Source organism: Sorex araneus, chromosome 4 (genome assembly GCF_027595985.1).
Source record: "Sorex araneus isolate mSorAra2 chromosome 4, mSorAra2.pri, whole genome shotgun sequence".
In the NCBI taxonomy this organism is placed as follows: Eukaryota; Metazoa; Chordata; class Mammalia; order Eulipotyphla; family Soricidae; genus Sorex; species Sorex araneus.
This window is the reverse complement of record NC_073305.1, coordinates 7,051,454-7,074,460: the sequence shown is the minus strand read 5'-3', so window position 1 is coordinate 7,074,460 and position 23,007 is coordinate 7,051,454. Positions and strand designations below refer to the sequence as shown.

Here is a 23,007-nt window from a genome sequence, read left to right as displayed (position 1 = left end):
CACACACAGGCTGGGCCTCTGGTAGATGGGGTGTGTGGGCTTCCTGGAGGAGGTGTCCCCTGGGCTGCCATGGGCGGGTTGTGGAAGACCCCAGAGAACCTGCCCCCCCCCCCCCGTGACCCCGCGCGGCCTGTGCGCAGGACTCCCCGCTGAAGGCCGTGCAGATGCTGTGGGTGAACCTCATCATGGACACCTTCGCGTCGCTGGCCCTGGCCACGGAGCCGCCCACCGAGACCCTGCTGCTGCGGAAGCCGTACGGGCGGAACAAGCCGCTCATCTCGCGCACCATGATGAAGAACATCCTGGGCCACGCCGTGTACCAGCTCACGCTCATCTTCACGCTGCTCTTCGTGGGTGAGTGCCGCAGGACGCAGCAGGCCGAGGGCCCCTCCTTCCTGTCCCCATCACGGCGCCCCAGAGCCCAGCCCAGGCGCCCCATCCCCTCCTCCTTCCTCCCTGGCCGCGGGGCCTGCAGGAAGCTCCGGCTCTTGCCACGGGTCTCGTCGCCCGTGTTCGGTTCTGGCCGCCACCCACAGTCTTGGAGGCGGGAGAGAGTCGGATGCCGGCGTCACTGCGGCCGCCCCGGAACCAGCCGCCCCCCCGCCTCCCCCCGCCCCCACGGCCTCTGTCACGTTCCCAGCAGTGCCAGGGACCGAGCCCAGGTCAGCCGCAGGAAGGCCAGCACCTCTCAGCCCCTCACCGCGCCCTCTGGGGGCTTTTCTGAGGAGGGTCTCCCCACAGTGCTCAGGAGGTTTAGGGTCCCCCCGGGACTTCCGGCCACCCGAGGATGGTGCCGTGCAGGCCGGCCTTGCAGTGCTGGGACGCCCCAGGCACCCCGACGTGCTCTGAGGCCTCCAGCTCGGGAACGTGCGGCACTTGGGGGGGGGGGGGGAGAAGCCGGGCTGGCCACGCATGAGGCCAGAGTCCTGCCCCCTCTGTCCTTCCGTCCCCGTGCCCGCCGCCCGCCCACAGCTTCCGGCCCCCGCCTGCCCCTCCCAGCCACAGGAAACCCGGGTGCAGGTTGCTCCAGACCGTGCTCCCGGGAGCACCCGGCGACACCTAGAACCCAGACCCTGGGCGCAGGGCCCCCTGCCCACCCCCCTGCCCCGCAGCCCGGCCCAGCCCCGCTGTCCCCTGCCGCAGGCGAGAAGATGTTCCAGATCGACAGCGGCAGGAACGCGCCGCTGCACTCGCCGCCCTCGGAGCACTACACCATCATCTTCAACACCTTCGTCATGATGCAGCTGTTCAACGAGGTGAACGCGCGCAAGATCCACGGCGAGCGGAACGTCTTCGACGGCATCTTCCGGAACCCCATCTTCTGCACCATCGTGCTGGGCACCTTCGCCATCCAGGTGGCCGCCGGCCCCACCCCCGACCCCTGTGCGCGGCGAGCCTCCCCCGCCCGCCCCCCCTCCGCCCCGCGGGAGCCCTGACGCCCCTCTCCGCCCACCCCCCCTCTAGATCGTGATCGTGCAGTTCGGGGGGAAGCCCTTCAGCTGCTCCCCGCTGCAGCTGGACCAGTGGATGTGGTGCATCTTCATCGGCTTAGGGGAGCTGGTGTGGGGCCAGGTGAGTCGCCACAGGCCCCGGGCCCTGACCCTCTGGGCTCTCTCCGCTCGATTTGGGCCGCTGACTGCATCTGCCGAAATCCATTTCAAAACACAGTATCCCGTGCCCCACGCCGGGCACCTGGTGTCACCTGCCTGGGGAGAGCCGAGAGAAGCCGCTGGGGCCTGACGCCGAGGCCCCGAGCCCCGGCCCAGCCCGGAGGCCCCCAGCCCCCAGCCCTGTCCCAGCTCCTGTCTCCCTCCCTAGGGGCGCCCAGCACCACATCACCGAGCGCCAGCTCTGCCCTCCAGGTCTGCAGTACCCGCCCCAGTGGACCTAGGACCCCTGATTTGGGGAAAGACCCAAAAAAAATAATAGGGAGAGAAGAAAAGGGCAACGTACAAAATAATGGGGTTAACCAAGTGGGTTTCCAGGCGGCCAAGGTTCGGAGCTGGCACTCAGCGTTGCGCTGGGCTCTGCTCCTCCCGGGGCCGGCGCTCCCTCCTGGGCCCCGTGCTCCCTCCTGGGCCCCGTGCTCCCTCCCTGTGTCCGTGCTCCCTCTCTGGGCCTGTGCTCCCTCCCCCCAGTCATCACAGCAGCAAAGGGGGGAGTGTTTAAGTGGAATGTTTACAGGGTTCTTTGGGAGGGGGTTGTTTTGGTTTTCGGGAGACCCCCGTCAGTGCCTAGGGCTGACTCCCAGCCCTGTGCTCAGGGATCACTCCTGGCGGGGCTATGTCAGGTGCCGGGGATCAAACCCTGGTCAGCCAGATACAAGGCAGATGCCCTCCCCATTATTCTGTTGCTCCAGTACCACAGATGAGCCGCCTTCGAGGGGTGCTAGTCAGAGGGGACTGTACGGAGCACTGCGCGCGGGTGCAGAGGGGGTGCGGGGCGCGTGCCCCCACGATGGTCTCAGCTGCTGGGTGGGCCCTTCTGGCCTCCGCCCGAACACCCTCCCGGGCCCTCCACACCTGCACAGGCTCGTGGGTCCTCTTGGGCCCCGGCAAAAGCCTCTCCCCGCCCAGGGCACCTTCGTCCTGGACAGCTCTGGCGAGGGACCGGCCACTGCACCGAGCCAGCAGCCACACCCCCTCCCTGAGCAGGCCTGACCCCCAGGAAAGAGGGTCCAGCCCCCAGGCCTCGCTCACTCCAGCCCCGGCCTCGTGCTGGGTCCCTCCTCCACGAGGCTCAAAGACCTGGTCAGTCCCCACCCTCGCAAGGGCCCCTGGCCACGCTGGGCAGTTCTGAGCACAGTGGGGGGAGGAGGGGGACTGAGTGCTGGCCCACAGCACCCAGAGGTGTGTCTGCAGCTCCCCAAGGCCAGGCTGCCTCCCACACTTGCACGCGCACACATGAACACGCAGCATGCACACACATGCACATGTGCACACATGCCTGCATGTGCACATACACATAGACGTGTACATACATGCATGCAGACACATGCACACACAGACACACACATGCTTACTGAAACGTGCACATATATGCACACACTGCGTATATGACATATATACACATATATGACATACATGACACAAATGCACATGTGTGTGTACGCACACGCACACCCACGCGCACGCGCTCGGGGCGGGAGAGCAGGCCGAGGGAGCCCCGCTGACCGCTGGCCCCCCGCAGGTCATCGCCACCATCCCGACCAGCAGGCTCAAGTTCCTCAAGGAGGCGGGCCGGCTGACGCAGAAGGAGGAGATCCCCGAGGAGGAGCTGAACGAGGACGTGGAGGAGATCGACCACGCCGAGCGGGAGCTGCGCCGCGGCCAGATCCTGTGGTTCCGCGGCCTCAACCGCATCCAGACCCAGGTGCCAGCCCGCACGGCGGAGGGCGGGGTGGGGCTGTGCCCCCGCCCCCAGCACCCCCACTGCCGGGGCAGGAGGCCCCGAGATGCCCCCTGGGTCTGACCAGGGGACCCCCTCGAGGGCCAGGAGGGGCCCCGCAGGGGCTGGGCACTGGGCTTCGGGCGGCCAGAGGCCAGCGGGCAGGTTGGCGCCCACCTGGGTACACAGAAGCTTCTTCCCAGGGCCAGAGAGCCACCAGCAGCCGGGGGGCGGCCCCTCCCCGCCGCCCCGCATGTGGCACTTCTAGGAGCAGGTCTGGTCCCCAAAGCATCCCTGGGCACACACAGTCCTGGCATACACAGCCTGGACACACACAGCCCTGGACACACACAGCCCTGGCATACACACAGCCCTGGATACACACAGCCCTGGACACACACAGCCCTGGACACACACAGCCCTGGACACACACAGCCCTGGACACACACATACAGCCCTGGACACACACATACAGCCCTGGACACACACAGAGCCCTGGGCACACACAACCCTGGACACACACACACAGCCCTGGGCACACACAGCCCTGGACACACACATCCCTGGACACACACACAGCCCTGGACACACACACAGCCTGGACACACACAGCCCTGGCATACACACAGCCTGGACACACACATACAGCCCTGGACACACACAGCCCTGGACACACACACAGCCCTGGACACATACAGCCCTGGACACACACAGCCCTGGGCACACACAGCCCTGGGCACACACAGTCTGGACACACACACAGCCCTGGGCGCACACACAGCCCTGGACACACACACAGCCCTGGACACACACAGCCCTGGACACACACAGCCCTGGACACACACACAGCCCTGGACACACACAGCCCTGGACACACACACAGCCCTGGACACATACAGCCCTGGACACACACAGCCCTGGGCACACACAGCCCTGGGCACACACAGTCTGGACACACACACAGCCCTGGGCGCACACACAGCCCTGGACACACACACAGCCCTGGACACACACAGCCCTGGACACACACAGCCCTGGACACACACACAGCCCTGGACATACACAGCCCTGGACACACACATACAGCCCTGGACACACACATACAGCCCTGGACACACACAGCCCTGGACACACACACAGCCCTGGACACACACAGCCCTGGACACACATATACAGCCCTGGGCACACAAAGCCCTGGACACACACACAGCCCTGGACACACACAGCCCTGGGCACACACAGCCCTGGGCACACACAGTCTGGACACACATATACAGCCCTGGGCACACACACAGCCCTGGACACACACACAGCCCTGGGCACACACAGCCCTGGGCACACACAGCCCTGGACACACACACAGCCCTGGACACACACACAGCCCTGGACACACACAGCCCTGGACACACACAGCCCTGGACACACACAGCCTGGACACACACAGCCCTGGACACACACACAGCCCTGGACACACACACAGCCCTGGACACACACAGCCCTGGACACACATATACAGCCCTGGGCACACACAGCCCTGGACACACACACAGCCCTGGACACACACAGCCCTGGGCACACACAGTCCTGGACACACACAGCCTGGACACACACACAGCCCTGGGCACACATAGCCCTGGCATACACACAGCCCTGGGCACACACAGTCTGGACACACACACGCAGCCCTGGGCACACACAGGCCTGGACACACACACAGCCTAGACACACACACAGCCTGAGCACACACAGCCCTGGACACACACACAGCCCTAGACGCACACACACAGCCCTAGATATACACAGTCCTGGACACACACAGCCTGGACACACACACAGCCCTGGACACACACACAGGACACACACACAGCCCTAGACATACACAGCCCTGGACATACACACAGCCCTAGACATACACAGCCCTGGACACAGCCTGGACACACACACACACACAGCCTGGACACACACACACAGCCCTGGACACACACACACAGCCCTGGGCACACACACACAGCCCTAGACATACACAGCCCTGGACACACACACACAGCCCTGGGCACACACAGCCCTGGACACACACACAGCCCTAGACATACACAGCCCTGGACACACACAGCCTGGACACACACACAGCCTGGACACACACACAGCCCTGGGCACACGCACACACAGCCCTGGGCACACACACACAGCCCTGGGCACACACACACAGCCCTGGACACACACAGCCCTGGGCACACACACACAGTCCTGGGCATACACACACAGCCCTGGGCACACACACACAGCCCTGGACACACACACAGCCCTCCCAGGTTGGGGTGTGGCTCCCGCGTTCACTCCTGCGGAGCCCTGAGGACCCCCAGGGCCCTGGCCGAGCCCTCGGGCACCCGCAGCCCCCTCTGGAGCCGGTCACTCTCGGGCCGCCAGGTGTGTGCTGCGGCGGGGGAGGAGGGGCCTGCAGGGACAGCGGGGCCCAGCCTGGCCTCAGGCCTCTCTCCGTGGGTCACACCCGGGACGCGCCATAGCGGGTGGTGGCAGCGCGTCACACGGCCTCTGCCCATCCCATCGGGAAACCACCCTGTCCCCTGATGACCAGACGGGAAACCTCATCCCTTGAGGCGAGGTCACCTCGTCCCTGGGGGCTGACCGGTGGAGTCACCTCGTCCCTCGGGGCTGACCGGTGGAGTCACCTCGTCCCTGGGGGCTGACCAGACAGGGGCACCTCATCCCCCAGGTGACCAGCCCCGGGTCACCCCGCCCCTCGGCGATGACCCGCGGTCACTGCGCCCAGTGCTGCCCAGCCCCGTGCCCCGAGTGTCGGCCGCGGACCGGCCTGTCTTCCTGTGTGGGTGTCGGTGGCTCGTCGCCGTGTTGCTCGTGGTGCCGCAGCGTGTGTCCGTCTGTCTGTCCGCCTCCCCGACCTGTCTCGTTCTCTCCTTGCTGCAGATCGAAGTAGTCAATACTTTCAAGAGCGGGGCGTCGTTTCAGGGCGCCCTGCGGAGACAGTCCTCGGTCACCAGCCAGAGCCAGGACGTAGCCAGTCTCCCTAGCCCTAGTCGCGTGTCCAATGCTCTTTCCTCCCCGACCAGCCTTCCTCCGGCCGCCGCTGGGCGTGAGTCTCCCCACCCCGCGGGCCCGGCGGGCGGGCACGGGCAGGCCCCGGTGGGGGAGCGGCCGGCGGGGAGACCCCGAGTGTCCCCGGAGGAGCCAGGGTGGGCCGGTTCCGAGGGCACGGCCAGCCGCGAGGCGGGGGGTGGGGGAGCCCCCAGCCCGCCCCAGCCCGGCGCCCCCTGAGCACGGGGGGAGGGTCTGCACTGTCCCGGCCCCCTGCTTGGCCCTGTCTGGCCCCAGCTTGGCCCCCTGCCCATTGCCCCAGCCCGTCTCCGCCCCCGACGTCAGGGAGCCCCTGATCAGTCTTCCCTGGAGAGGCTCCCGGCCTCCCCACTCTCCGTCCTCGGGGTAGGGACGCCTGGCCCTGGGGGTGAGGCCGGCGCCTAGTGGCGTCAGGGACGGTGTCGGGTCCCTCGGGGCAGGAGGCTCTGGTGCCCCTGACCCCCCCACCCCGCCCGTGGCCTCTGCGGAAGCACAGTGCTCCCGGCCGGGATGGCCCTGAGGACACCCAGCCCGGCCCGGGGCCGCCCCAGCTCACTCACCCCAAACCTCGGTGCCTCTCACCCCCCTTCCACCACCTCCTGAGACCCCCAGAGCCGTCCGGCCAAAGCCGCGGCTGTTTCCTTTGGCCGCCCTTGACTGGGAACCGGGACCCCGAGGTGAGGCGCCCCTCCCCCACCCGTGTCCCGTGCCAGGCCGGGGGGGCCCCACGTGACCCTCTTCAGATGCCCCAGACCCCAAACTTTGTGGGGCTCAGCATCCCACAGGGCTCCACTCCCAGGGTCACACATGAGTGACCACGGGCCCAGCGTGACTTCTGACCCCACACTCACCCCCGACCCCAGGACTTCTGCCCCCCACACTCACCCCCGACCCCTGGACTGTCCACAAGCCCCCCCTGCTCCTGAGCCATCACCCGTCCCCTCATCCTGAACCGTCCACCCACCTCCTGTCCTGAACTGCCCACCTGTGCCCTCGTCCTCTGTGGCTGGAGAAGCCCCCACGCCACCGGCCCCCTCCCCTCGCCCCTGAGGACCCTCGGGCCCCAGGGGGCTCCCCAAAAGCCAGGAAGCCCCCCCAGGGCCATGCAGAGGTGGGCTCCCTCTCACGGCCACAGGGCAGGGTCCCCCAGAGACGGCCCATTACGGGCCGTGGCCACTGAGTGCGGCCCCCTGGGGTGGGGGGGGTACCCGGAAGGATCCAACCTGCTGCCCCGAGCCCTGTGCTGGCACCGGTGCCGGACTTGTGGACTCGGGGTGAGGGATCTTCCACGTCACACGGAGCCACGGGGGACCCCAGCAGAGGGATGCATGTGAGGACGCGATGGTGTAGCCAGATCGGCCTCCGGAATGTTCCAGAATGTTCAGGAACCTTCCGGCACTGACGTGAGATGGGTGGGTGGTCAATGTGTCCATCCTCGGAGACAAGGAGCCCGAGAGGTGCAGTGACGTGGCCGAGGACAGCCGGCAAGGGAGGGGCAAGAGTTTGGTCCCCAGAGCCCTCCCCCTTCACCCCGAGTCTCAGCGCCAGGGTCTGTCCTGGAGCTGGAATTTCTGCTCCGCAAATGTCCTGGGGTTCGGCGCACCCCTCCGGCTCCCAGGGCAAAGGAGCCGCTAGCTGCCCCGAGCCGGAGGGGCGGGGAGAAAGGGCCCTTCTTTCTCTCCGGAAGCCAGGGACAGCAGCGGCCGGCCCGAGACCACCCCCTCTCTCCCCCGGCCCGGTTCAGGCCCCCGCAGACGCCCTGTCACCCCGGCCCGTCTGCCCAGGGCCTGGGGCGGGAAGCTGCGTGGGCAGAGCACAGCCCTGGGGTGGCGAGGAGGCGGCGGCGCGGGGGCCGGGCCCCCTCCCCTGTCTGAATCCCGCCTGTGTTTGTTTTCCCAGAGGGCTAGAGAACCCGGGACACAGAGTCCAGCAAGAGAGAGTGAATTTAAAAGAGGTTGTGAGTCTTTAACCTTGAGCCTGAGCTGAATGTGAACCGCCCCCGACTCTTGGCTTCTTTGAAGCCGGGTAAACATTCGAGTATGTCGGCCCCCCAGAGCGACCCGCCCGCCCGCCTCGCCCCACGGGCCTGGGCCCCCCCGCCCTGGGCTCCTTCCTCGCCCCCCCGCCCCCAGGCCCCCTCGGCCCCGGCTAGGGCAGGCAGGGGGGGGAGAGGGAAGAACTTTTGCTTTTTTTTTTTTTCTTCCCAGATTTTTTTTTTTTTCCATTTCAGCCGCGGAGAGAACCGAAGTGGAGACTTGAGCCATGGCGGGGTGTCCCGAAAAGTCTGTCCCCACCTCAGTCTTGTCCAGAACAGTCCATCCCTCTGTCGTCTCCATGCTGGGGGCGGGGGCGAGGGGCTGCATCTCATTCTGTGTTGTCCCCTCTGCGTTGTCAAGTCCCACCCCGGGGGCCCTTGCCACCCTCCATCCCCACCCCCCCAGGCAGTCCCCACCCAAAACAGACCCGGGCCGGGAGCAGGGCACGGCAGGTAGAACTGTCCCCATTCCACAGATGAGGAAACTGAGGCCCATGCCACCCTACGGCAAGTGTCACGGGAGCCAGGGCGGGAGGACTGCTCGGGAGCACTGAGCTCCATGGGCTCATCAGTGCAGAAACCCAGATGTACGTTTAGGGACAGGCTTCACAGCCCCGCTGGGCCCGTATGAGCCCTGGTGACCCCAGGGCCACCCCACAGCGCAGATGCCCCCGGCCGTCCCTGGCCCATCTGTGCTCACGGCTCTTCCCACTGGCCAGGCGTGCTCAGAGGCACCGAGCTGACATGGGCGCGGGGCGGAGACAGACAGACAGACTGACCCGCTCTCGGGCCGCGGGAAGGCCTGACGGCGTCTAGAACACTCACACCGTGGACAGGGGCTTCTCTCTCGGCCACCGTGCGGCCGGAGTTGCCCAGAGCAGGGGCCCCGGGGGCCTGCCAGGCCTCTCAGAGCCCCGGGGAGCTGCCTGCTTCCTGCACCCGTCTCTGCCCCGGGGGAGGGCGGGGAGGGAGGCCTGAGGGCCCAGGACAGGACACCCCAGGGCTGAGCTCCAGGGCCTGGGAGCTTCCCGCACCCCCCACCCCCATCCTCAGAGGGGAAAGAAGCCCCTGACCCCCGGGGCCCGGGACGGACCCGCTCCGATCCCGCACCCCTTTTTGGTTTTTGGTGTGTTTTCAAAGCACAGACATCGAGACCCTCCCCCACCCCAGGACTCAGGGGACCCCCAGCCGATGGCTGACAGGGCTCGGAGTGTATACTCGAGTGTTTACCCCCACGTGCATGCAGGAAAGAAACGTGGGTCCACACGCCTCGTTCACATCCTCCCGCTTCCGAGTGCAGCCGTGTGTGTGTCTGCGTTTGCCGTGTCTCCCGCATGCCCCCCGGCCCCCGTGTCGTTGCCGGCTGGCTGCTGCCGCTCTCTGGCTGCCTCCACGCTGCACCCCGAGAGCCTGGCGCGGGCGCGGGCTGGCGCTGCCGCCCGGGTCCGCGTCGGCGTGCTCCGTCCCTCGTGTGTCTCGCCCCGTTCCCTGCCGTCTCTGCCTGCCACCTGTTCCGTGTGGTCTTGGAAGACTCCCGCCGGGGGTTCTCGGGAAAAGCCTTTTCTCCTTCCTACCGGACCAGCTGCCCCACCGCCCCCGCCCCACGCCCCCCTGCATGGTTGAACCTCAGGCTCTGTCTCTCGCCAGGTCTGGGGGGGCGCCCGCTGGAGTGGACAGCCCCTCCGATGCCCCGTGCCCTCCCTCCACCTCCAGGTCGGGGCTGGAGCCCCCTCCCTCGCCCCCACTCCTCTCCCCACCTCGCCCCTCCGACCAAACTCCAGTTATTTTTGACGCCTCATGGATGGACGCACCAAGGCCTCGTCCTCTGCCCGCCCTTCCCTCCCCGTCCCCGCTCCTCACGCCCGTCCGTCCGTCCAGCGCCCGGTGGATTCCAGCCTCCCGCTCCGTGCCCCCAACACCGCCCTCCCGCCCTCCCCTCCCCGGCCCCACCCTACCCCGCCCCGCCCCTGCTCACGCCCCCACCCCTTCCCTTGCAGATTCGAGTGGTGAAGGCGTTCCGTAGCTCTCTCTATGAAGGCCTCGAGAAGCCCGAGTCGCGGACCTCCATCCATAACTTCATGGCTCACCCCGAGTTCCGGATCGAAGACTCCCAGCCCCACATCCCGCTCATCGACGACACCGACCTGGAAGAAGACGCTGCGCTCAAGCAGAACCCCAGCCCGCCGTCCTCCCTGAACAAGAACAACAGCGCCATCGACAGCGGGATCAACCTGACGACCGACACGAGCAAATCAGCTACCTCTTCAAGTCCGGGGAGCCCCATCCACAGCCTGGAGACGTCGCTTTAGCTGACCGCCGCCCGCCACCCCGGCCCCCGCCCCGCCCGCCAGGCCCCCCCAGCCCCCCGCGAGCAACAACAGGAAACCAAATACTGGCGAGAACACCCACCACTTGCACCCCACAGACCCCTTTTCTGGCTGTGGTGCTGTTTGAACTCTTTTTCACTTCGAGACAAGGAGCGGGACGGCCTGGGGGTGCTGAAGGGAGTCTTGGACACCCCCACCTCAAAAAAAAAAAAAAACACAAAAAAACACGCACACACGCACACGTGCACACACGCACAGACACACAGCCCTTTCCCGGCTCATCACCGAACCCGGCCCAGCCACGCGCCGCCCTGGTCCCTGCATGGAAGTACCACGACTCCACCCTCCTCCGGCCCGCGTTTCCGGGAGGGCTGGGGCAGGGGGTGGGGGGGGGCCCTGGTTTGTTTTCTTGGGCGGAAACTGCAAACAGACTTTTCTTTTTCCCCCCCTCGAGACTCTGTACCCCACCCTCCACGGCCGTGAGTCCCTGAGATGCCTGCGCATGACCCCCGCCCCTAGGGTCCGTTAACCGCCTTTTGGAATTGCAGAGTCTAGCCCGCCTCGCCTCGCCACTTTGCACCAATGGAACCGAAGAACTTCACAGACACTCAAGAGCTTATATTCATTTCTTTGAGTCTGTATCCAACGTATACTCCGCCGCGGCCGTATACGTCCGTAGAGATAGGTAGACCTATATATATATAATATATATATATGAATATATATACATGGATATATAAAGTTTCTTTGCCAGCATGTTGCCTTGTTTCCGCTTAAATCGCTCTATTTTAACTTCTTTCTGTCCTCCGAGAAGAATGTAATTTGTTTACAATCCTGTAGATAACGTCTTCTGCACGGCGTGAGAGCCCGGCAGGAGACAGCCCGCCCGGATGCTCCGCGGGAGCCCCCTCGGCCTTCCAGCCTGCTCTGTGACTTCACCCCCGTGCGCCGGGGAGCGGAGGAGAGAAGGCTTCTCGGGGCGCAGGAGGACGCCGGCCCCCGCCCGCCCCGAAGCCCCTCTCTGGCCCGGCCCTGGTGCGGTGGACTTGAGCACGTCCCCCCACCCCGCCCCGCCCGCCGCCCCTCCCCCCAGAGCGTCCCCGGGCACGCCCGCACGAGGCCTGGAGGTAGTGGTGCCCGTCCCGCCTGCCATCGTGTGGACGCTCCTTGTGGGTTTTCTTTGGTGGTTTTATGCTCCGGGGTTTTAGTTCGTGATCTCGACTTTTTCTCTCCTTGTCCGTGGCCACGTCCGGGCGGGCGACCGGCGTCTGGGAGGAGGATCGTTCTGGTTTGCTGCGTCTCTGAGTTTGGGTTTTGTTTCCTTTCCGAAGAATAGCCTTTTCCTCTGCATTATTTAGATCCGAACGAACCTTCTGCTATGTGTATGGAAATGTGTTTAGTGTGATTTTTTTTTTTAACCCAACTGTCTTCCTGTAGTTAACGAACCCTCCTAACGAGTCTTGCTTTCCTCGACTGAAAGCCATTCTGAAACCCTACAGTATCACGGGTGAGAAAAGACGGTTCTTGCCCCCCCAACACGCTTTCCTCCCCCCCAATAACAGCGCTAGGAACTCCACTTACTAAGAGTTTATTTAATTCTGTCAGCCTCTTAACTGCTAAGCACTTTGTGGGTATCAGCATTTTTCATAAAAAAAAAAAGAACTTTTGTATCGAATACAAAGTTTGCTTTGAGACTTTTCAGCATACGATCTTTTTCCATAAACTTGTACAGTGCAAAGACATTTTGAATACCATAGTCGATGACGTCCCATGCGTGGAGGGGAAAAAACCAACGACAACCAAACGCTCCACCTCGCTCGCGAAGTTCATTCCCACGGTTGCTCCGTGCCAGAGAAGCTTTCACACACCAGATGACAGCCACACGGAAACAGAGCCATAGCCTTCGGGAGGGCCCGAGGGTGTGGGGCCGCGTCCGCCGCCCACCGGGACAGCTCCTGGAGGGAGGACCTTCTTGGCCAGAGAGGACCCCAGCGGGGCGAAGACCCATCTCTGGACGCGCTCAACGCGGGAGCCTGTGCCCCCAGCCCCGCCCCCCGCGCCGTGCTTCCTGGATCCTGGCCCCCCGCTGCCCCCCCAGAGCAGAGGGCCGCGCGCGCGCACGTGGCCACAGGCAGCTCGGGGTTGGGGTGTCATGCCCCCCTTTATTCCTCACGCAGGGCGTGGCGGCCAGGAGGGCTGTCCTCCCGGGGACCCCTCTTGGGACCCCCCCAGAGCCCCGACGTCAAGGTGGGTCTTGTCAGGAAGGAGGGACGCCCCCCCACCCCACGCATCACCCCCCCACGGGCACGCACCCCGCACCCACACACGGGGTCTCCCCCTCACGGTATAGCACATGACGCTCGCAGCCCGCTCGTCCAGCCGCATGGGGTACGTTTGGCAGTTCACCCCACTAGGGGGTCAATAATTTATGACCATTCATCTGTTTTTATGAATTTTTTTATCTAGACAATAATTGTAAATAAAGAATCCGCCGTCTGCTCATTTCCTACTATGCAATGGTTCTGCTTTCACTGGCCGCCTGCTCGGCGCTGCCCCAGGTGGTGGAAAAACAAAACAAAACGGAAAACCAGGCTCAACCCGAGGTAAACAGTGACTTCGCCCGTCCTGGGACGAGGACGCCGGGGACAGGGGTCAGGCTGGGCACGAGAGGGACGACCTCTCCGGAGCCCGAGCCAGCCCAGGGCGGGCCCTGCCCCCCACCCCACAGCGGGGCCAGCTGGTGTGTGCCGGCTGCCCGTCCCTGCTCCCTGGACCCCGGGAGTCCTTGTCCCTTTGGGGGACCTGGACGGGAGCGGACGTCACTTTTGATTGGGTTTTGGTTTGGAACGAAATGTCCCGGCTCTTCCCCATCTGTTTTCCCAAATACTCTCGACCCTCTGGCCAGGCCCGTCCGCCCCAAACCCCGGGCCGGCTTGCTCCCTGCCGGGCCTCTCCCGCCATGGCCAGCTCTGCCCCCTCGGACACTCAGTGACCACAGTCCTGAGCGGAGGACCAGGGGCACTGAGAGACGCCCGGCTCTTCCCCGTCCCCGCCTCCCCCTGTTTGTGGGGTCCCTCCACCCGCCCGCAGGTGCTGGGAACGCGGCCAGTGGCCACACGTCCAGGGTGTCCTTTCACCACCTGCCCCCTTCCCGGAACTGGTTCTTTTTTTTTTTTTATGCCCCCCTCTGGTGGTCGGGTAACAGTTTCTTTTGCTGGGTCACACCCAGTGGTGCTGGGGGTCAACCCCCCAGTTCTGTGTTCGGGGGCCACTCCCACAGCTGCTCCAGGGGCGAAATGCTGCTGCGACTCGAACCCAGGCTGAGCCCCCGGCCCTGCGGAGCCTGGCCCTTCCCCCACCCTGCCCGTTCCCTGTACCCGTTCTGGGCCCTCCCTGGAACCCCCCGGGGCCCCCGTCCCACCAGGCCCTATGGGGACCTCGGGGCTTCCCAGGGGGTCCCGTCCTGCACACCCGAGCATCTTCCCAGCAGAGTGGGGGCAGGGAGCCCCGCCCGCCCCGGCACCGGCCACCAGCCCTCCACCACCACCGAGAAATCTGAGGCTGCTGGGGGACTGTCCCTCGGGCCCCTAAAGTCTGTCTGTAACGTCTCTGGTGCTCGGGCCTGGAGCGGTCCTCTCGCACGCACGCTCTGCTCTTTCCAGGGGGCACGGGGGCACGGTGCCGCCCCCACGCCCCTCCACAGGCTGCCCGGGTGCGGGGAGGGCGGCTGGGGCCAGGGGCGGGGAAGAGAGTGTGTTCTTATTGTACTCCTGATTTCTCTGTATCTCCGGCTTGTGCTCTTTGTAACCCATGGGATCTGTCTGCCTTTTCACACTATACTGAGCAATAACAATAAACGCACACGTGGAAATGCAGGCGGCGTTCCCCGCGCCAGGCCTTCTTCCGCGGGGCAGCTCGGAACCCAGAGGGGAGTGGAGTCCCAGAAGGGAGGCGCTCGGTCTCGGGGCACCCAGCGCCAGGGACGGGACCTTGGCAGAAGAGGGAGAGGGGAGGAGGAGGGGGGAGGGGAGGGAAGAGGGAGGGGGAAGGGGAGGGGGAGGGGGAGGGGGAGGGGAGGAGAAAGGGAGGAGGGGAAGGGCGCAGGCAGAGGAGGGGGGGGAGGAGAAAGGGAGGAGGGGAAGGGGGGAGGCAGAGGAGGAGGAGGAGGGGAGGGGACCGGGGAGCAGAGGGGTGAGTGGATGTGCCCCAAACGGGCCTGGATGAAACAGAGGAAGGGGGTGGGAGAAATGGACGCAGGACACAGGGTCGCCCCCTCTGGGACGGAGAGGCGGGAACGAGCCAAACCCTGCTGGACTCTGCCGAGAGTGGACAGAGAACAAAGTGCCCAGCCCTTGAGCCGGTCCCGAGCGTGGGCCCTGAGCCCGGGGAGAGGCCACCTTGCGTGCACCCTTGCAGCCTGCTCACTGAGTGAGACGCCCGGTCTCGCGCGGGGTGGGGGGGGCCATGGGTACGGCCCAGCACGGTGCTCCCAGCACGGTGCTCCGAGGCAGAGCCCAGCCGGCCACGCAGGTGAGGCTTGGGCCCAGCATCTCCGCCACGGGAGCACTCGCTCCCCAGACCGGGGGAGGGGCTGCATGCCCGGAGGAGGCGGCAGTGGAGAGAGGGTGAAGCCCCCGTGAGGAGGACGGGTCTTGGGCTGGAGCACAGCACAGTGGGCGGCGTCGGGGCCTTCGCCACAGGGCCCCCTGGCACAGGTCAGGAGTCCCCGGGGTGGCCCCAAACACAGACTGCACCCACAGTCCGGACTGGCCCTCGGACCCTCAGTGTCGGGCCCTCCCCTCCGGATACGGGGCCACCTTGGGCCCCGTCACCCTCACTCCGAGGGAGAGGCTGCGCGAGGCTCCTGGAGAGCCGGGTGAAGCCAGGGACCCCGACAGCCCCCGCAAGAACAGGAGCCCCAGGGGCCTCCGCCCCAGTACACACACCCACACTCCTGAGAGCTGGGGGACGGGAGGTGCAGAGCTCAGCCGGCCCTGGGTCGGCCTCGGCCTCCACCTTGCACCTGCCTCCTGCAGGCAGCGGCCCCACCAGAGGCTCCACGCCCCTTTCAGGGAAGTCACCGGGGCCTGTGCTGCCCAGCAGGCCCCAGATCTCAGCCCCTGTGGCAGTGGGGTGGGGGGGGCTCCGGGGTTGGGCCCAGGGACTGCTGGGTGGGACCTGGCCCCGCACGGGCCTGGGCGAGGGCAGGGTGAGAGTCGCAGCCTCCGGGAGGGCCGGCCCTGGCCTGGCACGCTCGCGGCCGGGCACTTAGGGCTCGGCCCTTCCCGCATCCTCCAGTGCTCCTGGGGCCAGTGGCAACCAGAGCTAGGGAGGCGGGGAAGCCCTCGTACGGGACTCTCTATTCATTTTTATGTTTAGGCTTTGAGGGCCACACCCAGCGATGTTCAGGGCTCACTCCTGGCGGGGCTCTGGGGACCTTTTGGGGTGCTGCGGCTCAAACCCGGGTCAGCTGCGTGCAAGGCCCCGGGAATGCTTTTATTCTATGATGGATGGAAGAAAAGAGAAAATGGGATTGGAGCAATAGCACAGCGGGTAGGGGGTTTGCCTTGCACATGGCCGGCCTGAGTTCAATCCCGGGCATCCCATGTGGTCCCCTGAGCACCGCCAGGAGTGATTCCGAGTGCAGAGCCAGGAGCAACGTCTGTGCATTGCCGGGTTTGGCCCAAAAAGAGAAAGAGAGAGAGGGAGAGAGGGTGGGAGGCAGGGAGGGAGGGAGGGAGGGAGAGGGAAAGGGAGAGCTGGATAGAGAGAAGGAGACAGGGAGAGAGGGAGAGAGGGAGAGAGGGAGAGAGCGCGAGAGAGAGTGAGAGAGAGCTAGAGAGGAGAAAGGCCCAGAGTAGCACTTTGGTGTCTGAAAGGCCCAGCGTCACGGTCGCCATGGAAACGAGAGCCCGGCCCAAGGATCGCGCCCTCTGCCTGCCGGAGGAGCAAACGGCGTCCTCGGAAAGGCCCGGAACCTTCGTGCTCAGGGGAAACCGCGTTGCTCCCCGGAGCCCTGGGTGCCGGCCCGCCCCCCCCCCCCAGAAAAAAACCCGGAATTTCCGTGCCACGAGACCGCGTTTCCGCCCGGAGGCCCCGGGTGCAGGCCCGTCCCCGGAAGTACCCGGAACCTTCGTGCTCAGGGGCCGCGTTTCCGCCCGGAGGCCCGGCCCGCCGGCGCGCTGCCCGGCGCCGGAAGTGAGCGTTTCGGGGCGCCGCGGGGAGCGCCACGTCCGAGTCCGGGAGCGCCGCCGCCACCATGGTGAGTGTCGGGGCCGGGGGCTGCGCGGGGCCCGCCGGGCCAGGCCGGGCTGGCCGTGGGGGTCTGTCGGCCCCGGCCCGCCGCCCCGCGCTGCAGGAAGCGGCCCGTGGCCGGTGGGGGTCGCGGCGCCCGGGAGACGGGGCGCGGTCACTCACCGCCCTGCCTTCGGCCCTAGGTGTCCGTGATCAACACCGTGGACACGTCCCACGAGGACATGATCGTGAGTACCCCCCGCCCCCACCCTGGCCGCGGGCCCCCGGGGAGGGGCCCGGGCCCGGCCCTGCCCGCCGCGGTCCAGCCTGCTGTGTCCCCTGCTGTGTCCCCGCCGCCCCGGCCCCCGCTGGACAGGGGCCTTGTTTCTGGGCGGGGGGCTCGGTGTCCCTGACCGCCGGCTGCCCTTCCCAGCCGCGGAAGGGGACAGAGGGCCAGCGTGGAGCCCAGAGTCCTTCATGCAGGGAGTGTCCCGAGAGGGCCGGGGCAGAGTCCAGCGGCGGTGACCCCGGCGGATGGCCCGTGCGGGCCGAGCGGCCTTGGCAGCCCTCAGCCTCCCGCCCAGACCGCGGTCCCCGGCGCTGACCTGAGGCTCAGGGGCGGCCTCGGGCCTGGCTGGGTGCAGGGGGCCGAGGGCCCCGGGTGCCTGGTCTGGGCCCCGGGAGCGCCCGGGACTGCTGAGCGGCTCCGGCCCCTGAGCTCCGCCCCGGACCCAGAAAGGAAATAATGATGCTGCCGAGGAGCCGGGGCCCTTCTCCGGGCCGTGCAGCGGGTGAGCCCGGGAAGGCGCAGAGCTGGGCTGCCACCGGCACCGCCTGTGCGGCCAGGAGGGTTGAGCTCCTGGACCCCAGAGAGGTCGGCAGGGGGAAAGGCGGCCCTGGGCTTGGGGCCCAGCGGCATCCAGGCCCCTGGCCAGCGGGGGGTGCTCCCTGGCCCCTGGCGGCGCGGTGAAGAGGCTGGACCGGTCAGGGGGTGCCGGGAGCGAAGGTCACAGCGAGCCCTGGCCACAGGCGCAAGGAGCAGCAGTGGGGCAGGCATTTGCCTTACATGTGGCCAACCCGGGTGCGACCCCACAGAGTCCCCAACCCTGAGCATCTGGGTCCGGTCCCTCCCAGAGAAAGCAAAGCCAAGAGCAAGAAGAGTCCAGATACCAGGATGGGACGGGGCCCAGGCCAGCAGAGGGGCGGCTTCCGCCTCTTTGGGCCAGCCGAGCCCCCAGGCTCAGGTCCTGTGGCGGAGGGGGGGGGCGGGGTGGGCACAGGCGTGGCCCAGGGGGACCCAGAACCACAAACCAGGACACTCAGCGCCCTGCCCAGACGGTGCGTCCCCCGGTGGCCGTGTCGCCCGCCTCAGCGCCCGTGCCTGTCCCCGCAGCACGATGCCCAGATGGACTACTACGGCACCCGCCTGGCCACCTGCTCCTCCGACAGGTCCGTCAAGATCTTCGACGTGCGCAACGGAGGGCAGATCCTGGTCGCTGACCTCAGGGGGTGAGTGCGTCCCTGCCACAGCCCCGCGCACAGACAGCAGGAAGTGGCGCTGGTTTTCTAATTCACACTAGCCAGTGATGCCCGGGGGCCGGGTTCGATACAGTCAGCAGGCCCCAGGCAAGTGCCAGCTGCTGCCTCCCGCCCCTGCCACGTCCTGGGCGTCCTGACTTCACTGCTCTCCCCGGCGCAGTGGCTGGCACATCAGGGGGACAGGGTGGGGGCCCAGGCATCTGACCCCGGGCGTCTGGGCGGAGCCCGGGAGCATCACTGAGGCGGGGCTGGCGGGCAGTGGCCGCTGGGGTCCCAGCGGGCAGGTGTGCCGGGTCACCCGCCCTGCCCCGTCCTTGAGATGTGGCCCATCCTCGCATCTCGGCCCCGTGGCTGCGTGTGCAGAAGTGCCACCACCCGTCCGCCCTGTGTTCGTGTTGCTGTCGATGCTTCGGCAACTGCGTTTCTGGGCCGCCCTTTGCCGTCCCATCTCGGCCGCTGTCAGCTCCGTGCCGGGCCGGCTGGCGTTGGAGGAGAGCGGCCGGCCGTGTGAGGGGCTCTGGCGTCCGCTCCCGTGGGCGCTCGTCCTTCCTTCAGGCTTGCTCAGGCTGCAGGACAGGAAGTGGTGGACGGTGAAAGACGCGCTTGCGTCCTGGCCGATCCCGGGCTGGGTGGGGGTTCGGCTCCTTGTTCTCAGGCAGTGACACACCCGGGGCACCTCAGACCCGGGCCCGCGTCAGCCCGTCCCACTGTCCCGCCCTCGCGGCCGCCCCACAGGGCCCTGCTGTCTCGGGAGACGATGGGGCTCGGGCTGTCGGCTGGGCCGCCCTGGGCCTCGCTGCCTCGTGGGTGGCATGCTGCGGGCAGCGGGCAGGACAGCCCGTGAGGACAGCGGGTCAAGCAGAGGGGCCGGCCTGCCCGCCCCTCCCCCCCGCTGGCCTTCCGGAAGGACACAGTGGCCCGTGGCCAGCCGCAGCCCGCCCTTCAAGCCTGCCCTTCCCCTGCAGGCACGAGGGGCCCGTGTGGCAGGTGGCCTGGGCCCACCCCATGTATGGCAACATCCTGGCGTCCTGCTCCTACGACCGCAAAGTCATCATCTGGAAGGAGGAGAACGGCACCTGGGAGAAGAGCCACGAGCACCTGGGCCACGACTCCTCAGGTGCCGGGCGGGGGTCGCCGCGGTCCCCTGTGAGCCTGGGGTGCGGGTGGGGGTCCCGCAGGCTCACCCGCCCTCCCCTCCCGCAGTGAACTCCGTGTGCTGGGCGCCCCACGACTACGGCCTGCTGCTCGCCTGCGGGAGCTCGGACGGGGCCATCTCCCTGCTGACCTACAGCGGGGAGGGCCAGTGGGAAGTGAAGAAGATCAGCAACGCACACACGGTGGGCACAGCCCCCGGGGCCGGGGAGGGGGCGTGTGTGCGTGAAGCGGCTTTGGGAGCCCACCTGAGTCACGTAGCGCGGGACAGAGCCCCAGCTCCCGCCTGAGCAGCCCCTGCGGGCTCAGCGCCGTTGGCACGTGCAGGCTTAGGCCCAGCCTTCGGGGGCGGCCGTGCGGGGTCGGGCCTCCTGGCCTCACTCGGGGGCCGCCGTGCAGGATCGGGCCTCCTGGCCTCGCCCTGGGCTGCCCGGGAGCTGTGGGCCTCGCCTCGGGCAGGCTCCCTGGCCAGCCCACTGCACACCAGCTCTCGGGCCCAGGGCTGTCGTGGTGGGGCTTGGGGACCCGGTGGGGTGACGACCCACAGCTCAGTGGGGCTTCGTGTGCAGCAGGCGGGCCTGAGCCGGGGTGGCCCTGGACACAGCTCGTGGTTCCCCCCTTCCCGCTCAAAACTCCCTTTTGCCCGAGCTGCGACCGGGCGAGTGCTGGCAGGCGCAGGGTCTGCCGCGTGGCCGACTCCGGGTCTGGTCGGTGCCGTGAGAAACCTTGCGCTGTTGCCAGAGCTCTCACCGCCCCGCGCTCAGTCCCAGCCCAGCAGAGAAGCTGGGGCGGCCAGCGGCGGCTCTGACCTGTGGGTCTGGAAGGCCCGGCCAGGGCTCCGGGCGTGGGGCTGCGGCGGGGTGGGGTCCCCGGCTGCAGGCCAGGGAGGGAACGTGAGCGACAGGGTCCTCACAGCCCCGTCCCTGCACAGATCGGCTGCAACGCCGTCAGCTGGGCCCCGGCCGTGGTCCCCGGGAGCCTCCTGGACCAGCCGTCGGGGCAGAAGCCCAACTACATCAAGAAGTTCGCGTCGGGCGGCTGCGACAGCCTCATCAAGCTGTGGAAGTGAGTGAGTGGGCTCCTCGTGGCCCCGGGCGCGTCCTGTCCTGTCCTCCGGGGTCCCCTCTCGCTCCTGCCCCGACGGGCTAACTGCCCGTCGCCCAGCACCGTCCAGCTGAGCCCAGCGTTTCCTGGAGGGTTTCCTCAGCGTGTTGGTGGAGTCAGGACGGGCTGAGACAGGAAGCGGGCAGCCGCCTCGGGGCCCCCTGACTCTGCCCCCTCTCGCCGTCAGGGAGGAGGAGGACGGCCAGTGGAAGGAGGAGCAGAAGCTGGAGGCGCACAGCGACTGGGTCCGAGACGTGGCCTGGGCGCCGTCCATCGGCCTGCCCACCAGCACCATCGCCAGCTGCTCCCAGGTCCGCCCCGGGGGAGCCCCAGGAGGGGGGCGGGGCCAGAGGGTGTTGGGGGCTGCTCGGGAACTCGGGCCACTGTGCCGGGGTCAGAGACCCTCCAGGGTCCGAGGTACGGGGCCGGGACCCAGAAGTGGGGCACGGAGAGGTCCGGGTGCCCGAAGCTGCTGGCGTGTTCTGTGCCCTGCGGAGGTCCCGGGTCCCCCCTCACCCTGCCCGTCCGTCTCGCCCAGGACGGCCGAGTCTTCATCTGGACGTGTGACGACGCCACGGGCAGCACGTGGAGCCCCAGGCTGCTGCACAAGTTCAACGACGTGGTGTGGCACGTCAGCTGGTCCATCACGGCCAACATCCTGGCCGTCTCGGGCGGAGACAACAAGGTGGGCGTGGGGCAGGGGGTGGGGGCGGGGCAGGGCAGGGGGCGGGGCCGCTGGCGGTTCCCGAGTGGTTCCTCTGCGGGGCCCCTGGAGACGGTCTGGAACAGACTCGGGCCGAAGCCCTGGTGTAGGGCATCCCCCCAGTCCCTTGTCTCTGCCCCCGGTCAGGGCTGCCCCCTGCACTGACCCTCGCTCACAGCCAGAGACCTGGAGTCAGACGCCACGAGTGTGGCCTCAGGAGGGCGCCCAGCCTGACATGTCGCTCCCGCAGGTGACGCTTTGGAAGGAGTCCGTGGACGGGCAGTGGGTCTGCATCAGCGATGTGCACAAGGGCCAGGCCGCGGCCTCGGCGCCCGAGAGCCAGAACGAACAGTGAGCGTCCCCGCGGGCCTCGGGCAGGACTGGCACGGCTGGAGCCTGGGCTTCAGGCCACGGGCAGCCGGGTCCGAGGCGACGGCCACAGAGGATCTCATATCTGCTTATTTAAAGTCTTTTGACCATTTTTTTGTACCTTTTGGGTTCAGGCATTGTTTGGAAGGTTTCAGGGTCATTAATAAACTCGTGTTTCTTCAAGTGCTCGCTGCCTTGCCCGGCCCCTCCTGCGCTGTGCCTCTGGGTGGGCCCCGGCGAGGACCTCAGTCCCCTCTAGTGACCTGACGTGCCTGATGCAGTGAAGGGCAGTGCTGCCACCAGCCAGCTGGGCGTGCATTTGCTGGCATCCAGGAGGGCTCCTGCTGCAGTGCTCCAGGGAGCAGGCAGGCCAGGGCAGAACCAGGCTGGCTCCCTGACCATGGGCTCGCTCACCTCCTGCGGGACAAGAAGGAAATGAACATCAGCCGTCAGGACCTGCCCCAGGAGTCACTGCCGGGCTTGGGGACGGGCTCCGGGGCGGCACCCCTGGGGCTGGGGGCGCCCAGGATGCCCAGGACAGTTGGGCCGGCACACCTGGAGACCCGCTCCTGCCCCTCCTGGCTTTCTGATTCACCGCATTTTGGTTTGGGGGCCACACCTGGTGGTCTCCAGGTCCTTGGGGGCAGGCGGCAACAGTCTCGCACCCGGGCTGGCTGCACGCGAGGCAAGCGCCCGCCTTCCTGCACCTCCTCTCGCGCCTGCAGGCGGCCCCCGGGTACAGCTTGATCATACACGGGAGGCGCCACTTTGAGTTGAAACGAGGCCACAGCGCGCCATGCCGGCCTCCATGCCATTCCACAGGCCGCGGAGAGCCTGGACACCGCTTCTCACCCACGTCCACACACAGGGACACGACGTGGGGGCTGGCTGGTCCCTGCGCTCACCGGCATTCCCTGTGGCTGTCGGCTCTGGGACAAGATCAACGGAAGCTCCCAGTGGGAACCCATGGCCCAACGGGGGAGGGAACTGACCGTCCCTACAAACAGGCCAGGCCTGAGAGACTGACCACGCCTGGCCTGTGGTTAACAGCATGTCTGGTATGG

At 67.0% G+C, this 23,007-nt stretch overlaps 2 protein-coding genes across 10 annotated transcripts in view; both read left to right on the top strand.

Annotated features, from left to right (window-relative positions):
- The window catches only part of ATP2B2 (ATPase plasma membrane Ca2+ transporting 2), a 224,864-nt gene extending 211,520 nt beyond the window's left edge, over window positions 1-13,344 (top strand). For 4 of the 9 annotated variants that reach the window (XM_055135248.1, XM_055135246.1, XM_055135253.1 and 1 more), the window contains 5 exons: window positions 141-354; window positions 1,144-1,355; window positions 1,465-1,572; window positions 3,190-3,372; window positions 10,513-13,344. In XM_055135248.1, the coding sequence (XP_054991223.1) occupies window positions 141-354; window positions 1,144-1,355; window positions 1,465-1,572; window positions 3,190-3,372; window positions 10,513-10,824 (1,029 nt within the window). In that variant the 3' untranslated portion in view covers window positions 10,825-13,344. Of the gene's footprint in view, window positions 1-140; window positions 355-1,143; window positions 1,356-1,464; window positions 1,573-3,189; window positions 3,373-6,333; window positions 6,500-8,379; window positions 8,435-8,710; window positions 8,889-10,512 lie in introns of those variants that run through there. The other 5 variants (XM_055135251.1, XR_008629776.1, XM_055135250.1 and 2 more) reach the window with 5 other exon arrangements.
- A 3,653-nt stretch (window positions 13,345-16,997) lies between these two features.
- On the top strand, window positions 16,998-22,126 carry SEC13 (SEC13 homolog, nuclear pore and COPII coat complex component). Its single transcript, XM_055137137.1, has 9 exons — window positions 16,998-17,104; window positions 17,280-17,324; window positions 18,470-18,585; window positions 19,581-19,732; window positions 19,819-19,952; window positions 20,699-20,832; window positions 21,059-21,182; window positions 21,410-21,556; window positions 21,825-22,126. The coding sequence occupies exons 1-9, from the start codon at window positions 17,102-17,104 to the stop codon at window positions 21,927-21,929; spliced, it is 960 nt and encodes a 319-aa protein (XP_054993112.1). The 5' UTR covers window positions 16,998-17,101; the 3' UTR covers window positions 21,930-22,126.
- Window positions 22,127-23,007: the final 881 nt, after the last annotated feature.

Coding starts and splice junctions, on each gene's coding strand:
- SEC13 (XM_055137137.1), top strand. Junction 17,325..18,469: donor CGTCCCACGAGGACATGATC/GTGAGTACCCCC, acceptor CTGTCCCCGCAG/CACGATGCCCAGATGGACTA. Junction 21,557..21,824: donor TCTCGGGCGGAGACAACAAG/GTGGGCGTGGGG, acceptor TCGCTCCCGCAG/GTGACGCTTTGGAAGGAGTC.